The sequence below is a fragment of the Meles meles genome, chromosome 5, assembly GCF_922984935.1.
Source record: "Meles meles chromosome 5, mMelMel3.1 paternal haplotype, whole genome shotgun sequence".
NCBI lineage: Eukaryota > Metazoa > Chordata > Mammalia > Carnivora > Mustelidae > Meles > Meles meles.
This window is the reverse complement of record NC_060070.1, coordinates 66,879,129-66,895,925: the sequence shown is the minus strand read 5'-3', so window position 1 is coordinate 66,895,925 and position 16,797 is coordinate 66,879,129. Positions and strand designations below refer to the sequence as shown.

Here is a 16,797-nt window from a genome sequence, read left to right as displayed (position 1 = left end):
TTCTTTAGCAGTCACCACCAAAACACCCTACCTACTATGACTAAGCACTAGATATTTTATAACCAATACTAATTGTCACCACCACTCTGCAAAAGAGGCACTACTGTCCTTATTTGGTAGATGGAAAAAACAAATGTTCAGAGATCAACTAACCTGTTCACTGTTCATCACAATGCAGTTATAAACCATGCTGTGAACTAACTGCCTGACTTTAACATTCATGCTCTTATGAAAAACAGTTCTACCTGTTCCAATCATTTTTTATTTTACAAACTTACTGGTAGTGAATTAAATAAAGGGCTACTCTAGGTATCCAATATCCTCCCCCCCAAAAATGTGGTATCTACTGAATTCCTTACTGGGGAGTGCTTAAGAGTATTTTAAGTTCTAAGAACCTGTTTTAACCAAGTGAACTGAAAATTAAATAGAAAGAGTAAATTACAAGGCTGGAAATACCAAAAAAAATTTCTGGTATGAATCAGAAATAAAAATAAAGTTCATTTTATAGCATGATGACAGCACAGTTCCATTATGATACTGTTTAAACACTGTTTTTCTATCAAAACATTTTTATATGTCCCTTCAACAGTGCACATACCTGTGTATCTCAGGGCTCTTTTGCCTGGTACTATGTTCTTCGGTGGCTTTCTGATACGAGGTGAACCTCTCGTTTAGGGTCACTGCAGCTGATTTGAAGTATTGCTCTGTTGATTTAGGAGAAATACTGCCCAATTAGTTATCTTTACTTCGAGAGAGATAATTTATTTGTGACAGAAGGGCATTTGGCAGGTGAAAAGAAAATAAAAATACTCAAGAAACCTAGCAGAAGAGAATCAAGTGTTACAAAGATCTCCTACTCTGTCCCTTTTAACTTTTTGTACCTCAACAGGTCACCGATACAACGCCCCTCAGAGGGCACTGTCAGTACTACATATAATCCAAGAACAATAAACAGATTAAACTGAGAATCTCTAACTCAATTTCAGTAATGCACTACTACTTCCTCAAACAGAACAGAAAGGAACAATAAGTGAATATCCTTATACCTTGCCAATATGAACCAATGAAGTTACTTCAAGTAATCATTTGCAGAAAACAAAAATACTGAAATAACTACACAGTTGATTTTAGTATACTAATAAAATTATTTCATCAAGAACTATGTTGACAACAAAAAAACGGATTTAAGAAAAAACTGAATAATACCATTTCAATTCAAAAATATTCTTCAAATCAATTAACACTTATTACTCCAAAAATCTGGCATCTTGGCACACCTGACAGCATATCTGCTATTGTTCCCTTGTCCTTCTTTTAAATTTTAAAGTTAGTAATATCAATACTATCTTTTAAGCCATTCAAGATACGCTGTAAATGTAAAATAGAAAGACGTATAAAGTCATGAAATGTTACATTACGAAGCAAGCTATCTGCTTAACAGGTCAACATACATCTGTGTCAACTTACCGCCCAATATCCAGCACATGTCTCATAACCAATCATTAAAACTTGAAACGGCCACTACAAGGGTAGTGCCTCAATCATAATTCCATGAAACCCAGGAATTTGAGCTAGCAACTCAGTTTTTATGCCATTTTTGCCAGGAAGACAGAAGATTCAACTTTGCCTGTATCTTTCAACAGCTATTTTACTTTGAAACATGGATTTTGCCATTTCAAAACATATTCCAGGACCTAGTTACAATGAAAAAGAAAACATCACTGGGCATTTTCAGCTCTGAATTAAGAAAGAGCTGTTCAGATCGGTTGCACAATACCAATAATGAAACATAACTACAGTTCTTTAAAAAAAAAACAAAAAACAAAAAACAAAAAACAAAAAGAAAATGAAAAAGAAAAAATTTTATCAAAACCTGATCTCAAAATTCAGCAATAAATTGTAAAATGTGGAGACAGGTCAAAAAAAGGTAAAAAAAGAAAAAAATGTAAATGTTTTATATTTTATGTACCACAATAATATGGTCATAAACTGGCTCACAAACCTAGTTATAGCCAAATAACAAAACTCGTGTTACCATGTTTAAATAACAGTCAAAAAGAAATTCATTTACTATTCACCGTTTTGAAACATCAACTGCATAAAGAATTTGCTAGCGACAAATTTCAGCTACTACAATGAGTTGTTCTCATATGAAGACAAACTTTTTAAAAAAAAATGGCTTTAGACCAACAACCATGTAGCTTCCTGGGTAAGAACCTATTTCATAGTAAGTTGCCTTTTAAACACAGAAAGAAAGTAACAAAAACAAAACAACCTAATTGCCCAAAAAGTCATACCCTAAAACCTTTGAAAATTATTAGTACCTTTGAATTACATACTGGTGAAAACTGAGCATCATTATTTTAACTGAAATGTAACACCCTTATCATCCTTAGGACTTAAAGAAATATAACTATCATCCTAATTAGTAACTATTCATAAAATCACTACTCTTCTAACACATTTTTAAATTTCTTAAACTTTTTTCCCTTAAAAAATTCCAATAAATTCTTTTCCAGTTCACCATTTAAAAAAGCTAAGTATTACAACAAATTAAGTAACAAAAATATAGGTAGAAAATCAATTCTGCTTTTCTGCTGGTTTCAGGTTTCTTTAAAAATTGAAAAGAAATTCTTAATAATATTCAGTAACAATATGGCCTCACTTTATTATAAAATCTATGCAAGTGTGCATTATAAATCCTACGCATGCAATGAAAAATCATCTGTAAGCATTCTACCCTTCAAGTACAATGACACATTTCAAAGACTTCCCCTTAAATATTTATCAGTTTTATCATGATACAGATTTTTAGAGTGTGTTTCAACTCTATTTGGTATTTCAGTCACTTTTTATTAAACATTTCCAAGGGTCTTAATGCTAGAGAGACTGATCGCTCTTTCATGAAACTATTTTTCCCAATTTCTAATACTATCTACATAAACCTGCTAGCCCTAGAGTACGTTAATTAAAGCCTAACTCTTCATTTTAATTTACAAGAAATATTTAATTCACAATAGTAAACATACCTTTAACATGATGAACCAAGGACACAATGTGTTGAATAAAAGACTCTGAAGTGCTTTTGCTGGCCTGTGGCAACTTAATGTGGTCAAAGATGGATCGGAATTCTTGTTCTTTCTTGACAGAATGGACAAGTGTACTAGCAAGTAGCCTGTCTTTAGTCAAGGAAGCAGGTCTGGAGCAAATCGGTAACACACACACACATAACAAACAAAATATACCATTGGTTTGAATACGAAATGGGAGTATGTTCACAAAATAAGATAATTAGAATATTAACTAAATCACCACAGATTATTTTCTGGGCATCAGTGTGGAATTACCTGTTAGAATCATCAAGAGGAACAGGTGCCATTTTGAGTTTGACTTCAGGACGATGAGAATCACTGGCTATCATTTTGATCCTAAGTGGGCTCTCTTCTCTGAAAGTAGACTTTTCTCGTGCATCCAGATTCTTGTGTAGAGGGGGACTGTAATCAAAGAGGTCTTTGAGCTTTTCAGACTTTACCTGCTCAGGTGACTGAGTTTCTTTCTTTACTGTTATTCTCTCAGAACTTTTGTCGTCTTCCTTGTGCTTATCTTTTGCAGTGCTAGGCCTTTCCACTACGTAGCCAGTCTCTTTAAGTTTATAATTTTTTTCTTCTCTAAATCCATCACTTTCTCTATTGCCTTTCAGTGAAACTTTGGACTTGTACTTGGGTCCTTCCTCCTCAGTATTCCGGTGAGATGTAGTAGCAAAATTTTTACCCTGATCTGCAAGAACTGACTTCCTGAACTGTCTATAATCCTCTGTCTCCTCTGTATCATCCCCTTCTGAATCATTAAACTTTTGTTTTCCAGACTCTTTATCACTAAAGTAATCTAGCGCTTCCTGATCTTCCCATTCTCCCTCTGCCCTCCCTTTCTCTGATCCTTTCTCCTTTGGAGCCTCTTTATCCCTGGTATTACCCCTATCAAGCAGGAATACTCTAGACTCTTCATCTGTGAACCTGTGAATAAGCAGAGAAGAGGATGGTAACTCTGGATTGCATTCACTGTGGATCACTTGCATACTTATATGTGTTGCCCAATACCACAAGACCACTAATAAAAAAAAACCTTACTGAAAAAGTGCTTTCTTCAGATTCCACTTCTAAAAAACATTAAAAGCATCCATACAGCACTTATGTACTGAGTTTTTAAATAAATTTACATATTATACCTGAAGTTTAGAGTAAAGCCTTTCCCAAAAACCTGTTCTAGTCATAAACCACAATTCTACACTAACAAATCCAATTATCCAGAACTTCCAAAACATGAAACACTGTTCAATTTTTCAGACTAAAAACCATTAATAAAGAGTATACTCATCTATCAGAATTCTATTAATTATCCTCAAAATTTCAGACTGTAACACAATCTACTGAAAGAAGGGAGTTCACAAAAGTGAACTTAGTATTATTTAAATACTCTAACTGAATCACAAAATATTTCATATATACTTTGCTGCAGAGAATGATTCCTGGCAATACTAAGTAGAAACTGTATCAGCGCAACAAGCAATTTATAGTCTGTACAGCCCTATCCCATAAATAGCCTGCCTGTTCTATTTTCTTAGACTCAAACTATATTAGCAACCAATTTTCAGAGTTTTTTAGCAACTCTTTAGCAATGCTTAAAATCAGAATTTAAACAAAGTACGTTTCAAACGTTACTAGAGTAAGAAATACCACTATCTTTTCTATAGTCAGATAGTTTTATTAAGTGGCAGCTGCATGTATTAATACCACACAAATAAGAATATGTACTATAACTACATTATTTATATGTTACCTTATAATGAAGAAAACAAAATAAGCTTTTAATGCTCTAACACAAAATTCATCTCTGTAAGATCTTACATGTTAACCCAATTACGCTTTATGCTACTCAATTTCTTATTTACATTCTTAATTCTGGACTGACTAAAAATGAGTAAAATTAAAAAGAGAAATATAAATTAGTTTCTATTAAAACACTTAATTTCCAAAGTTAACCAGATGTAGTATAAACAACTTGGAATTATAAAGAATTGTGAGTGAAAACAGCTAACTACACACCATGGTGCAATTTTAAGACTTGTAAATCCAAACAGAATTCAAAGTACAAATGTATTATTATAATCTAAATACATTAATGCTTACCTTTTTAAGAATTTTCCTGTCTTTGCAGTTTCCTGATCTCCACCATCAGGATAAAATGAAGAACGTCCCCTAGCCTCATCTCTTGGAGCATTCTGTGGTGTGATTGTCTTTGCAGGGCTTCTTCGTGAAGGGATATGATGAATTGGACTATTCTGAGAAGGACTGTATCGACTAGATCCATTTCCAACAGAACCAGACCCAGACCTTTCAGGACTATGCTGAATGGAATGTGAATGCTGAGAAGGGGTGTTTTTTGCAGAGTGGACTGTACTAAGCATGGGGGCATCAGAGCAAGATGAACTCTGACTAGGTGGTGTAGCAATCGGTGAAGGACTATGAGGTGATCTGGGACTATTATCATAAGCTGAAAGGCCAGGCCAAATATCACCCGATGTGGCTGATGATTTGTTAAACTCATCAATAGATTCAGATGGGTCATGTTCAAATGTATCTTTTGGCTCCTCCTGCGATTTACTTTTCAAAGGACTCTCTTCTTGGGGCTCCCCTTCAGCTTTTTTGGTTTGTTTTTCCTGAGACCCTCGTCTTTTAGAGACAGGAGATTTGCTATATGGGGATGAAGAACGAGAAGAGGATGATCTTGGAGACCTAGAAGATCTATATGACCGGCGAGATCTGCTTCGGGATCTTTGAGAAGAAACGGATCTTCTTTTTGGACTCCTGGAACGTGAACGACCTCGTCTAGGACTCCTAGAGTGTCTTCTATTCCAGACAGGTCTATAACCACCTCGATGGTATCTCCCTCCTCCTCCTTGATAATACCCTCTGCCCCTTCCTCTGTACCCATAAGGTCGTCTCATTCCTCTATTATTTCTGTAATCTCGGCGATAATCTCTAGAATAAATACGATCTCTACTACGAGATCTTGAATATGTCCTGGAACGAGACCTAGAACTAAAAATGAAATAAATATCAATGCAAGAAAAATAAACTATTCCACTCTACCATTCTAAATACTTATGGTTGACCATACAAAAATGTACATTTGAAAAACAAAATCTTTCATTTATACAAAAGTAAAGTTTATTGTTTTTAATGAAAAAAGCCTCACTTCTAAGATATATATTGAGAGAATAAATGCCTGAAGAACAAAGGCAGAGAAAACAGGAAAATAGCCAACAACAGGACACTAACAAATTACAGTAAAGTTATACGGGCTCTTAAAGTAACAGAGTAAAAGAATATTTAATGGCATAGAAGAATATTTGTCAAACACTACTGCCTAAATAAATGCATATATAATACTGAGACATCAGAATCGGAAACAATGAGAAACTATGAAATAATATGGAAAGATGGCTTACTGTCAAATAATTCTCATGTTACCCAATTTATCTCTTAACATTTTAAATTCAAAGAAATTAACCATACATGCAGTGTAAGAATCTGAGATCTAAAGTCGCACTAACTTAAACCTAAGCCCTGCCACTTACTAGCTTGTACCTTGAACAATTCTCAATCTCTCCAACTCTAAAATGAAAGTAAGAATAGATCCACTTCAGAGAGTTAAGAGTAAAATATATTAATGAATTTAGCACTGTGTTTAAAGACAGTAAGCACTCCATGAATATTAGCTGATTATCATTATTAAAAGAATTAAAAACACAGTAATTCACCTGTATCTCTTCTTTCTAGAATGTGATCTTGATCTTGATCGAGAACTAGACTGTGATCTAGACTTTGATCTTGAAGAATGTGATCTAGAATTGGAGCGACCCATTTCTTTTCTCCTAGTCAATGAGAGAGCAAAAAAGTCAAAAATCACAATTCAATTAAAGCAGTTTCACATTCTTACTTATTTTGAAAGAACTATATTTTACAAGATGTAAGTTTCTTAAAGGATATTACTCATCACCATTTTCAAATGAATAATAAGACAATTACCCCTATCTATTTATCTTCACCTCCATGACAGGTACTGTATAATAGATATATTTCTATGGACTGCACCACCTATATGCCTCAATTCAAAAAGGCAGCAATTACAGAAGCCAGAAAGAGCAATACAAGACTATAGCAGCATGTTAGATGTTTCCCTGCCCAAAACAAATGCCTACCTGTCTTATAACAAAGATAAAAAACAGTATCAGAGTAATAATATCAGATAAGGAAACTGAAACAAAGAAAATACAAGTAATAGAACACTAAAAAAAAAAACCTAGCAGACTATCATCCTAAATGCTTTATGGCCTTAAAATGGGACTAAATTAACCATTCCATGTATATAATACTACATGACTACACATGAAAATGGACTTATGTGACAATGCTAATTAATTAACCCTGTAGCTTTCTGGTAAGTAGCTAAAAAAGGATAAAAGATACATTGGAAAGACTGCTAGAAGAAAGATACTAGAAGTACAAGAAAAAAGAAAAGTTGGGCACCAATATTCAAACTTTTCTAAACACTACTTAATATCTAGTGCAGTAATTAAACTTCACTGGGTACAGAAATAACAGGACTAAATAATTTAGAAGATCTACTCTTCTCCAAACTACACACACACACACCACACATGCCTCCCAAGTTTATTTCTGCTGTGACTACTTCCAAATTTCCACTTATTACCAAAGTAACTGTTTCCATAAAAATGGACTCACTAAATTTCTAATAGCCTACAACTGCCATATGAACAATTTCTCCTACCGAGGAACTGTCAGTATTATGAGAACAGTATTTTAAAGTAGTAAGATTGAGTTGAATTACAGAAGAAGCAACATAATGTCTGCACATACTTCATCGAAAACCATAAATGACAAATTCAAGGTTTCAGATATTTCAAAATAAAACATAACTATCCTAAAGACAAGTATTAATCAGCCCTATCTTCTCTAAATAAGAAACATATAAAGACAATATCTTCCTTGGAGTTGTAGTGAAGACTTAACGAGCTGATACATGTAAAATCAACTTTAATTACCTTAATACACTAATGCAAGGGTGTTATAAAGTTAATTTATGGAATTCCTCTTATATCCATAAGGGAAAAGGAGTTATTAGTTTGAGTCTAAGTTGATGTGTTTATAAAAGTGGAAGGAGACACACAACAGAGAAGCAGAAGAGATAAAGAGAATCTTCTTCCTAAGGCTTTTAAAATCTGGTTTACTTCATGTAAGCCACCAAAAGAAAATGAAGCAAAGAAACAAAAACCCAAAAAACAAACTCAAACAAAAAAAGCTTCGACTAAATCACTTTTAATCACTCAGATTCATGAATTAAAGTAGCTGCATTTTCTCAAATAAACCTAAACTAGAAAACTAGAAAAACAAATGCTATTTACCTTGAGTTTTATGCAGGATTAATCAATCAAATGAAGTCTCTGAGATACTGTAAAGTTCTTCCTGGAGAAAACGGTCTGAGAAATTAAACTCTAAATTCAAATTCCTAGCAAAGAAAAAAAAATACGAATTGATTTATGGTAAATTAAACACCCACAGTTCACAACAATGAATTATACTGGCACTGAAATCAACTCTTAATAAAAGCACTAATGATTTCAGGGAAAGGGAAACTCATTTAGGAAATAAACTTTTAACCATAAAAGCTTAAGAAATAGTTTTTGTTTTAATCAGAATGCAGACATACACCATGAAACTGACAGCATTTTACTTTTTAATTTAAATACCTGAATTCTCATTTTAGTAACTTGGGCTTTAGAAAACAGAAACTGTGATGCTATCCTATCAGAAAATTTCAAAGTGGGGCACCTAGATGGCTCAGTCGTTAAGCATCTGTCTGCCTTGGGCTCAGGTCATGATCCCAGGGTCCTGGGATGGAGCCCCATATCAGGCTCCCCGCTCGGTGGGGAGCCTGCTTCTCCTCCTCCCTCTCCCCCTGCTTGTGCTCCCTCTCTCTGTCAAATAAATAAATAAAATCTTTAAAAAAAAGAAGAAAGAAAAAATTTCAAAGTGGCTAATGCCAAATATGGTATTCTTGGAATATCTAAATGTGTCATCTATCAGTAGTTAGTATTCATAATGCTATAATTATAACTTAACTAAAGTATGAGTTTATTTTTAATGCTCTGTTACTTTTCTTTATTCTCTGGGTTACTTTCTTTCTACAGTTTAGTTTCATCTGAAACTGGTTTTTAAAATTCTTTTTTTTTTTTTAAAGATTTTATTTATTTGACAGAGAGAAATCACAAGAGAGGCAGGCAGAGAGAGAGGAAGGGAAGCAGGTCCCTCGCCGAGCAGAGAGCCCAATGCGGGACTCGATCCCAGGACCCCGAGATCACGACCTGAGCCGAAGGCAGCGGCCCAACCCACTGAGCCACCCAGGCGCCCTGGTTTTCACAATAACTCTAAGTTCAGTGCCTGAAAGCATTGTGATACACGTTCAGACATTACAATAAAAGAACAGGCCATAAATGAAACAAAGATCTAATGAAGGCAATACTCTTCCCAATTTACATTATGCAAACAAATTAAAATTTTGTCCAAATTTTAACCAGTTATCAACACCCAACAGGTTGGCCTTGTAAGTAACATTCAGTATTGATCACTAATTACATGCAAAAGGATAGTCAAAAACCACTATGGGAGCAGAAACTAATGAACAGAAGATTAATACATGCCTAACCTTGAGGAATTCACAGACCATTATAAATGAAAAAAAAAAAATACACATGAACGTGAAAACCTGTGACTCTTAACGAAGATCCAATAAAAATTGCAAAAAAACTGGAAATACAAAAGAAAAGAAATGGTAAGATTAAACTGGTGAATCAAGAACGTTGTCCCCTATATACCCATGATCCTACAGTTGGGGAGATTAAAAGATGTGAGGTTCAAACTAGGAAGAATAGGAACTACTAATTAAGGGAAACATACTAAGATATAAAAATAAAAACAAAAGACCATAGATACAGAAGCAAAAGGATTTCTAAAAAGTGATGCACGTTTAGTTTTTAAAAAATATCAAATCCCCCCAAGGAAGCGGAAAGAAATTAATCTTCTATACTGATGTATTGTTATAAACCTTTATTCTGGACCTAGAAGTTCAACACTACTGATTCACTGCTGGAAGTGATACAAGGCTCATTTTATCCAACACTTCCCCTAACCAATGCTAAAAAGCTAACTTTAATTTCCACATATCCAAAGAAAAACCAACTGCCAAATCCCTCTTTACTCCAAATCATGACTTCTGAAATTCCAAAAAAATAGACACTAGAAATAACGGAGAGAGGAGGGGCTGTAGGTTATACTAGTAGATACACTTTCTTGTTCACTATCTATAAATTTGGTTAAGTATCTATTAAAAAAACTCCTAAGAACATATGTGAAGTATGATGCATAATATACTTAACAATATTTAATAATATATATTTAACACAAAATATATTTAACATTCAATAACATTATTATTTAATAGAGTTAGTACAAAGACCATAATCAGCTCTAATATTTTTTAAATAAAAGTCTATGTAAAAAGCACTATGCTAGGTTTTATGGGAAACAGGACTATGGAAGAGGTGCTTGCTCTCCAAAGCCAACTAATCAGGAATAAAAATCAACAAATCATAGCCAAAAACATCTGAATACCAACTACGTGCTAAGAACTATTAGGTGACTTTAAATAAAATCATCTCATTTAATCCTCAATCTCGTAACCTACATGTTAACCCATCTCTCAAATGAAGAAAACTGTAAGGTTTCAGAATTCTTCTGAATTTACAAGATGCCTATAACATGCCCAGCACTATTATTCTAGCACTGGAAATACTGTACTTCAAGTGAGACATTAAGTTCCCTACTCTATTGGAGCTTATGTTAAAGGGAGTGAAAGAGAGAAGGGAAATAACCCCACAAAATGATATGTTAAGAGGTGGAGAGAAGACTACAAAGGTGGGTCTCTGGGCCTTAAGAAGTTAACATTAAAATTAAAGACAAGGTACACTGCAAAGTTACACAGAAAGAAGAGCATTCTAGACCAAAGACACAAACTTGGCAAATTCAGGACAGAAAGACCACTAAGAAAGTTGAGGCACTCTGATCACGGAGCGGGTAGGAGTTAAGGTGGAACAGGGAGGAATGGACCAGATCAAATTGCATCTAGAAAGCAGGCCAGAATAGAATAAAGAGTAGATTTTATTCTAACTGCAATGGGAAGGCTCTGCAACAATCAGGGAAGTCACCACCAGATTTACATTTTAAAATGGCTGCTGTGAATAGCATGGACAATATGGAGAGGACAACAAGGTGATAAATTAGAAGGCTGAGATTCAATATAATGGTTACTCGGAAAAGGTAGTAGCAATGAAGTTGGAAAAAAGAGGCAAAGTGAGAATCAGATGTGGAAGTGCAGTCAACAGCACTTGTTCATAGGTTGTTGGTGTGGAGCAGAGAGAAGTGGGGGCAAGGGAGGGGTGGAATTCAACAGTGTTCCTAAAGTCTCTATTCTGGGCTCAAGCATCTAGGAGATGTGCAAGTTTGGGAGAGTAAAGAAGAGATTTCTTTGCCCTTTCAGGTTGCCCATGGTTAGAGTATAAATGGTTAATCCAGAATTTGACCCAGATCTCTTGCTTCCAGTTCCTGCACTCTCTCTCCAGTGCCCTGACAGGTGCTTGATGTGGCCATAACCTATATATAGAATTCAAAATGCCAAATCAATCTTCCCTTTATTACAACCAAAATTACTAAGAGACTGTAAAAAAAAAGATGTAAAAAGAGAGGGAATACATTGCTTTATATGTTTTTATCCAATTGATTCACCAACCAGTGAGAAACATTAAGAGAATAAATCAGGCCATATTTATTAAGTTCTTTCTTGTTAAGAAAGTCTTTTATGCAAGAATACATTATGATCAGCTAGAACACAAGTGATGAAAAGAACAGAGTTCAACAAAATACTCAAGCTCAAGCCCCCCAAAATGGATTCTTCAGATTACCCTATCAAGCATATTTGAGCCAAGTTTTCATTTTAGCAGATTCGGGAGTTTGGCTTCCAGATTTCTGTAAACAAATCACTGCTATTCACATCTTTAATAATCCTAAAAATATCCTAATACTATTATTACAACAGACTAGGTTCAAAATCCTGACTTGACCATTAACTAGGTGCTCACCACTGGAAAAGTTACTACCTTAATCTCTTTCAGCTTCAATTTCCACAGGTATAAAGTAAGGCTATCAGTAATGGTACTTACAGGTTTAAGGTTACATGAACTAAAGAATGTAAACAGCATTTTGCACACGGTACACACTCAAATATCAGCTATCATTATTGGTAATGGTTTGTGACCGTTTTTCTTGCAGGTCATCTAATCTTGCTTCAAATGATTCTTGTAAGAATAAATATTTCTGATAGAAAATCAGCATTATAAATGCATAATAAAATGACTGGAATTTTGCTTTTTAATACTCCAAAAAGAAACACCTGGGTGACTCAATCAGTTGAGCATCTTTCGCTCAGGTCATTACCCCAAGGTCCTGGGAATTGAGCCTTCAGCAGGGAGTCTGCTTCTCCCTCTCCCTCTGTCCCTCAGGCTCGCTCTCTCTCTCACTCTCTCAAATAAATAAAATCTTTAAAATAAATAAAATACTCCCCCAAAAAGTAAATAATTTAAAATTGGTAAATGCTGACAATTACTAAACCTGTATGATGAGAGCACAGGAGCTCACTATTTTTTCTACTTCTGTCCTTGAAAATTTCCATAATTAAAAGCTTTTAAAAAATGATAGGTTTAGTCACAAGTTTTTATTTCTTTGTCCAGCTTGTCATCCTGCTTTAAAACAAAACCAATAAGGGACTGAGAAAAATGCCTGAATTCTAGACCAGGCTTCGCCACTCCTTGCCTCATGTGGCCTTAAAATGCTCTATCTTTTTGGTATCTACCTAAATGGAGAAATACTGGATCAAGTTTGAGAACTCCAGAAAATAATACACAAATGTAGACGAGAATTATTACTAACAATGTTTCTAGATTTTTTTTTTTCTGTTCTGGAGTCAAATAAAACAATGTTTAAGATTCTGAGATAACACTAAATGACCACTGTCTAAGAATCTGGATGTGAAGGAACAAATTCATAACCTAAAAGTGTAATGTAAATATTTACTTACTATCCAGAGGTATATTGGGCTTCCTGATTCCCTTATCTACATCTTTGTTCATTAATAAATCAGTGTAAATCACACAGAATTCAGCTAGTGTTCAACTAAGGATTTTGAATGTAGTTTCTGGAAACTCCCAATCTAAAGTTCTATATAGAACTGAAAAGACTTTCTCTATTTCTACACATCTTCTCATCACACAGTTAAATCTAATAGAGGTAGATGAATTCAATTAATTCATGTAGACCTAAGTCTACATGTGGTTTTTAGAGATCTGTCTCTTGAGTCCTAAAATACTATTGTTCTTACAAAAAAAAGAAAAATCTCCTAGGTTACCAATTATCTGAATGAAGGGGGATTCCAATGTTTATTACCACAATGTTAGTGAAAACATAGTATCCTTAAAACAAAATGGCTATGAGCCATCAGTACATAAACTTTGGGTTGTTCACCATGAGTTATTTTAGACACACAATCCTTCTTATCGAATTATTTATCCTAAATTGGCTAGAATCACATAAAAATGCAGATAAACTTGTAGCGGTTTTTCCTATGTAAAGAATCTCTACTGTCAAAACAATAGCCCAACCATTCCAACTAGAGTCTAACTGGAACGAGAATTTACACGAGGATTAAGGAATTCTGGTTTCCTTTTTAATACCTACAATAAATTAAAAGGCACTGTTCCAATAACATAAGACACTTAAGACTTAAGTGTCTTAAGTAACTAATCTCTTTACGTCAGTTTTGGTCACATCTACCTTCAACTTTAGCCTTAATTTTTTCAGCCTAAAACGTTAAAAAAAAAAACTGACATAGGAAAGTGGTTGCTACTACTACTGCTTAATTCTGATAAGATAAATCAATGTGAAGAAAGTCAACTTACGGACTTAAAGTGAGGGCCAAGTCCCTAACCTTAACTCGCCACTCCCACCCAATTACCCCCACTGTCTGTCTATCATGGTTTCAGTATCTGACTCGATATAAAGACCTGAATCACTTGCCAAAAGGATGTGGTTTCGCGGGTACTACTCAAAGACTGACTTTTGGGCCCGGGGTAAGGGGGCGGGGGAGAAACAACAAGGCTACTCTTCGATCCATCAGCTAAGGCCTGCTCCCCAAGCTAGGAAACGGTAACTAGGCACCAACTCTAAGAGTTGAGCGCACACGTTCGCTTCAAAACAAAGTGGGTTGCCAGGGGGATCCGAGATTAACCTCAGAGAAAACCGTTCCGCGACACCGAGAGCCGGAGGCGGATGCCCGCGTCAGGGACGAGGACAGCAGAACACGTTCTTAGAAACAAAACAAAACAACAACAACAACAAAAAAAACAACTGGGCGTAAACCGACGAGTAGCGTGAAGCCGGAAAAAAGGAATTTAAAGACGACGCGAAAACGGGTCAACCTACCCAACGCACTTTGCTGCAGGTCACAGTTGTTTTATGAAAGCCCCAAGGCCTGGAAGGAAGGTGGCGCTCCCAGCCAATGAGAAGCGAACACAAGCTGCACCTCCAGCGGCCTCAGCAGCCGTAGGCGGAGAAAGGAGGAAGCGCGCGTGCGCCGGGCGAGCTTTCAGTCGGGCGCGCGCCAAGGGTCCAGGCCGAGGAAATGGGGGAAGGGTGGAAGAGGGAGGTATGCGCACGCGCACGGGAAGGCCGCGCGGTCTCTGGGTTTCGAGCCAGGTTCGTAACCGCGCGCGCGCGCGCACCGTTCTCGCTGCTCACCCCACCCCCCACCTTTCCGACCTGTAGTGCCCCGAAAACCTGAGGGAATCTGATGGGAGAAACGCATAAATAACGGCGAAAGGGTCTCCTGGGTCCTCCTGTAGCCCCCAACCCGTCACTACCCACAAAAGATTCAACAATATTCACTCATCCTCGGTATTTGCTGCCCTTCGAGTGGTTTGAATGCAGCATGAGGCCTACCTGAAACGCCGAAAGCACCGTTCCCGGGACTTATCTCCGTTGTAACTACACAGCGGCCATTTCCCGACTCAAGAACGGGAGAAAACCATAGAGGTATCTTCGACGCGCTAGCTCGTCTCCGTCACTTCCGATTTGGGGCGTGGCCGCCAGTGCCGCTAAATATCTGGACTAGCCCCGCCCATCCTTCCGCCCTAAACTGGCTCCCCAGCTATTAAGATATTTCCTGAGGCTTTCTGGGAAGTCTCGTGGCAGGTCTCGCGCGATGACCGGGTGGCTCCGCCTTCCGGCCTAGAGCTGCCGCCTCCGAGGTGGTGCAGTAGATGGTGGGCGGGGTGTTTTGTTGGGCCGTGAGGTCTCCTGGCCATACGGTGGAATTCGCGGGAGTCTCTACCTAGCTTTGAAGGTGCACCGTGGACCTCTTTGTCGGCCCCGCTTTTTGCTTGTTTTGTCTATTCATACTGTGGCGCCGACGCGGACCAAGAGCAGAAAGCCAGTCTCACGCCGAGGAAAAGACAAGGAGGCTAGAGGGCTGTTGGCACACCGAGTCTCCCTTCGCCAGCAAGCGCCGAGTTTCTTCTCGGACGCCTTAACTGGAAACTTGGAAGTGTCGCTTTTGCTTTGATGGAAAATGTGCCAAACGCACTTCGATTGTAGAAAAATGGCCACGAGCTAAGTCCCCTTCCAGAGTAGCGTCAGACCAACTCTGTTACCCGTAACAGAGTTCGAACCGCAGAGCTCTGAGCAGCTTAGGCTGTTCTGCTTTGCATCAGAAGCCGGTGCTTCTTTCCTCCCGACGCTGCTAAAGCATTACCACTTGGGCACCCCGGAATGTTGGCGTAGGCATAAAAATAATACAGAGCACGAAGCATAACGATCATTTGTGCCGGCCGAGAAACAGCCCAATATAGCTTGGTCTGCCAGAAATATAAGTCAGATTATAAATAGGCAAGCCGCATTTGATTGGGACAGAATTTCAAATAAAAGCCATAGTGCATTTTCTATTAATACTTGTCTGGGCTGCACTTTCTTCCTTAGGTCCTGAAACCGTTATTACTCTGATGTTTAGGGACTTAAACTACCTTGAAGGATTTCAAAGTTATAATTAGCAACCCATCTTGTGTCAGTTAAATCCAGTGTTGGGCCCTAGTTGTGAATTTAACAACTGTGCTTAGGGCGTTCTCTCCTCACAATCCGATTTGTCAGCTCAACTAGAAAAAAATAACCTCATTTTCATGGAATAAATTCTCATTTTTCTCTCGCTGTATAGCCTGCCCCTAACCCTACCACCACCACCACCATTCCAATGTGGAAAAAGTAATCTTTGGCCTATGTGGTGCACTGACAAGTCCCAAGCACTTAGTAGGTGCTCAGTATGTGTTGAATGGGTGAACTATATTAAAAGAAAAAAACCCAAACTTTGATAGCTCAATATAACTCTACTATTCTGCGTGGGGGGGTGGAAAGTTGTTGATAGGTTTTAATCAGAGGTATGACATCTATTTGAGAAAGATCTTTAAGTTGCTATGTGAGAAATGGTTGACACTGGGCAAGAGATCAGTTAGGATGTTGTTTTAGTAGTTTAAGCGAGGTAATGATCGTGCTGAGAAAAGGA

The 16,797-nt window shown here is 36.9% G+C and overlaps 1 protein-coding gene across 5 annotated transcripts in view; it reads right to left on the bottom strand.

Annotated features, from left to right (window-relative positions):
* Nucleotides 1–15,318, bottom strand: part of BCLAF1 (BCL2 associated transcription factor 1) — a 29,321-nt gene extending 14,003 nt beyond the window's left edge. For 3 of the 5 annotated variants that reach the window (XR_006818302.1, XM_046004813.1, XM_046004815.1), the window contains exons 1-7: nucleotides 15,186–15,318; nucleotides 8,486–8,589; nucleotides 6,821–6,934; nucleotides 5,187–6,098; nucleotides 3,348–4,013; nucleotides 3,030–3,199; nucleotides 599–704 (exon numbers count right to left, since the gene is read on the bottom strand). Coding sequence is in view for 4 of the 5 variants with exons in the window: in XM_046004813.1 (XP_045860769.1) it covers nucleotides 599–704; nucleotides 3,030–3,199; nucleotides 3,348–4,013; nucleotides 5,187–6,098; nucleotides 6,821–6,924 (1,958 nt within the window). In the remaining variant the exon portion in view is untranslated. The remainder of the gene's footprint in view (nucleotides 1–598; nucleotides 705–3,029; nucleotides 3,200–3,347; nucleotides 4,014–5,186; nucleotides 6,099–6,820; nucleotides 6,935–8,485; nucleotides 8,590–15,185) is intronic. The other 2 variants (XM_046004814.1, XM_046004816.1) reach the window with 1 other exon arrangement.
* Between the last annotated feature and the right edge of the window lie 1,479 nt (nucleotides 15,319–16,797).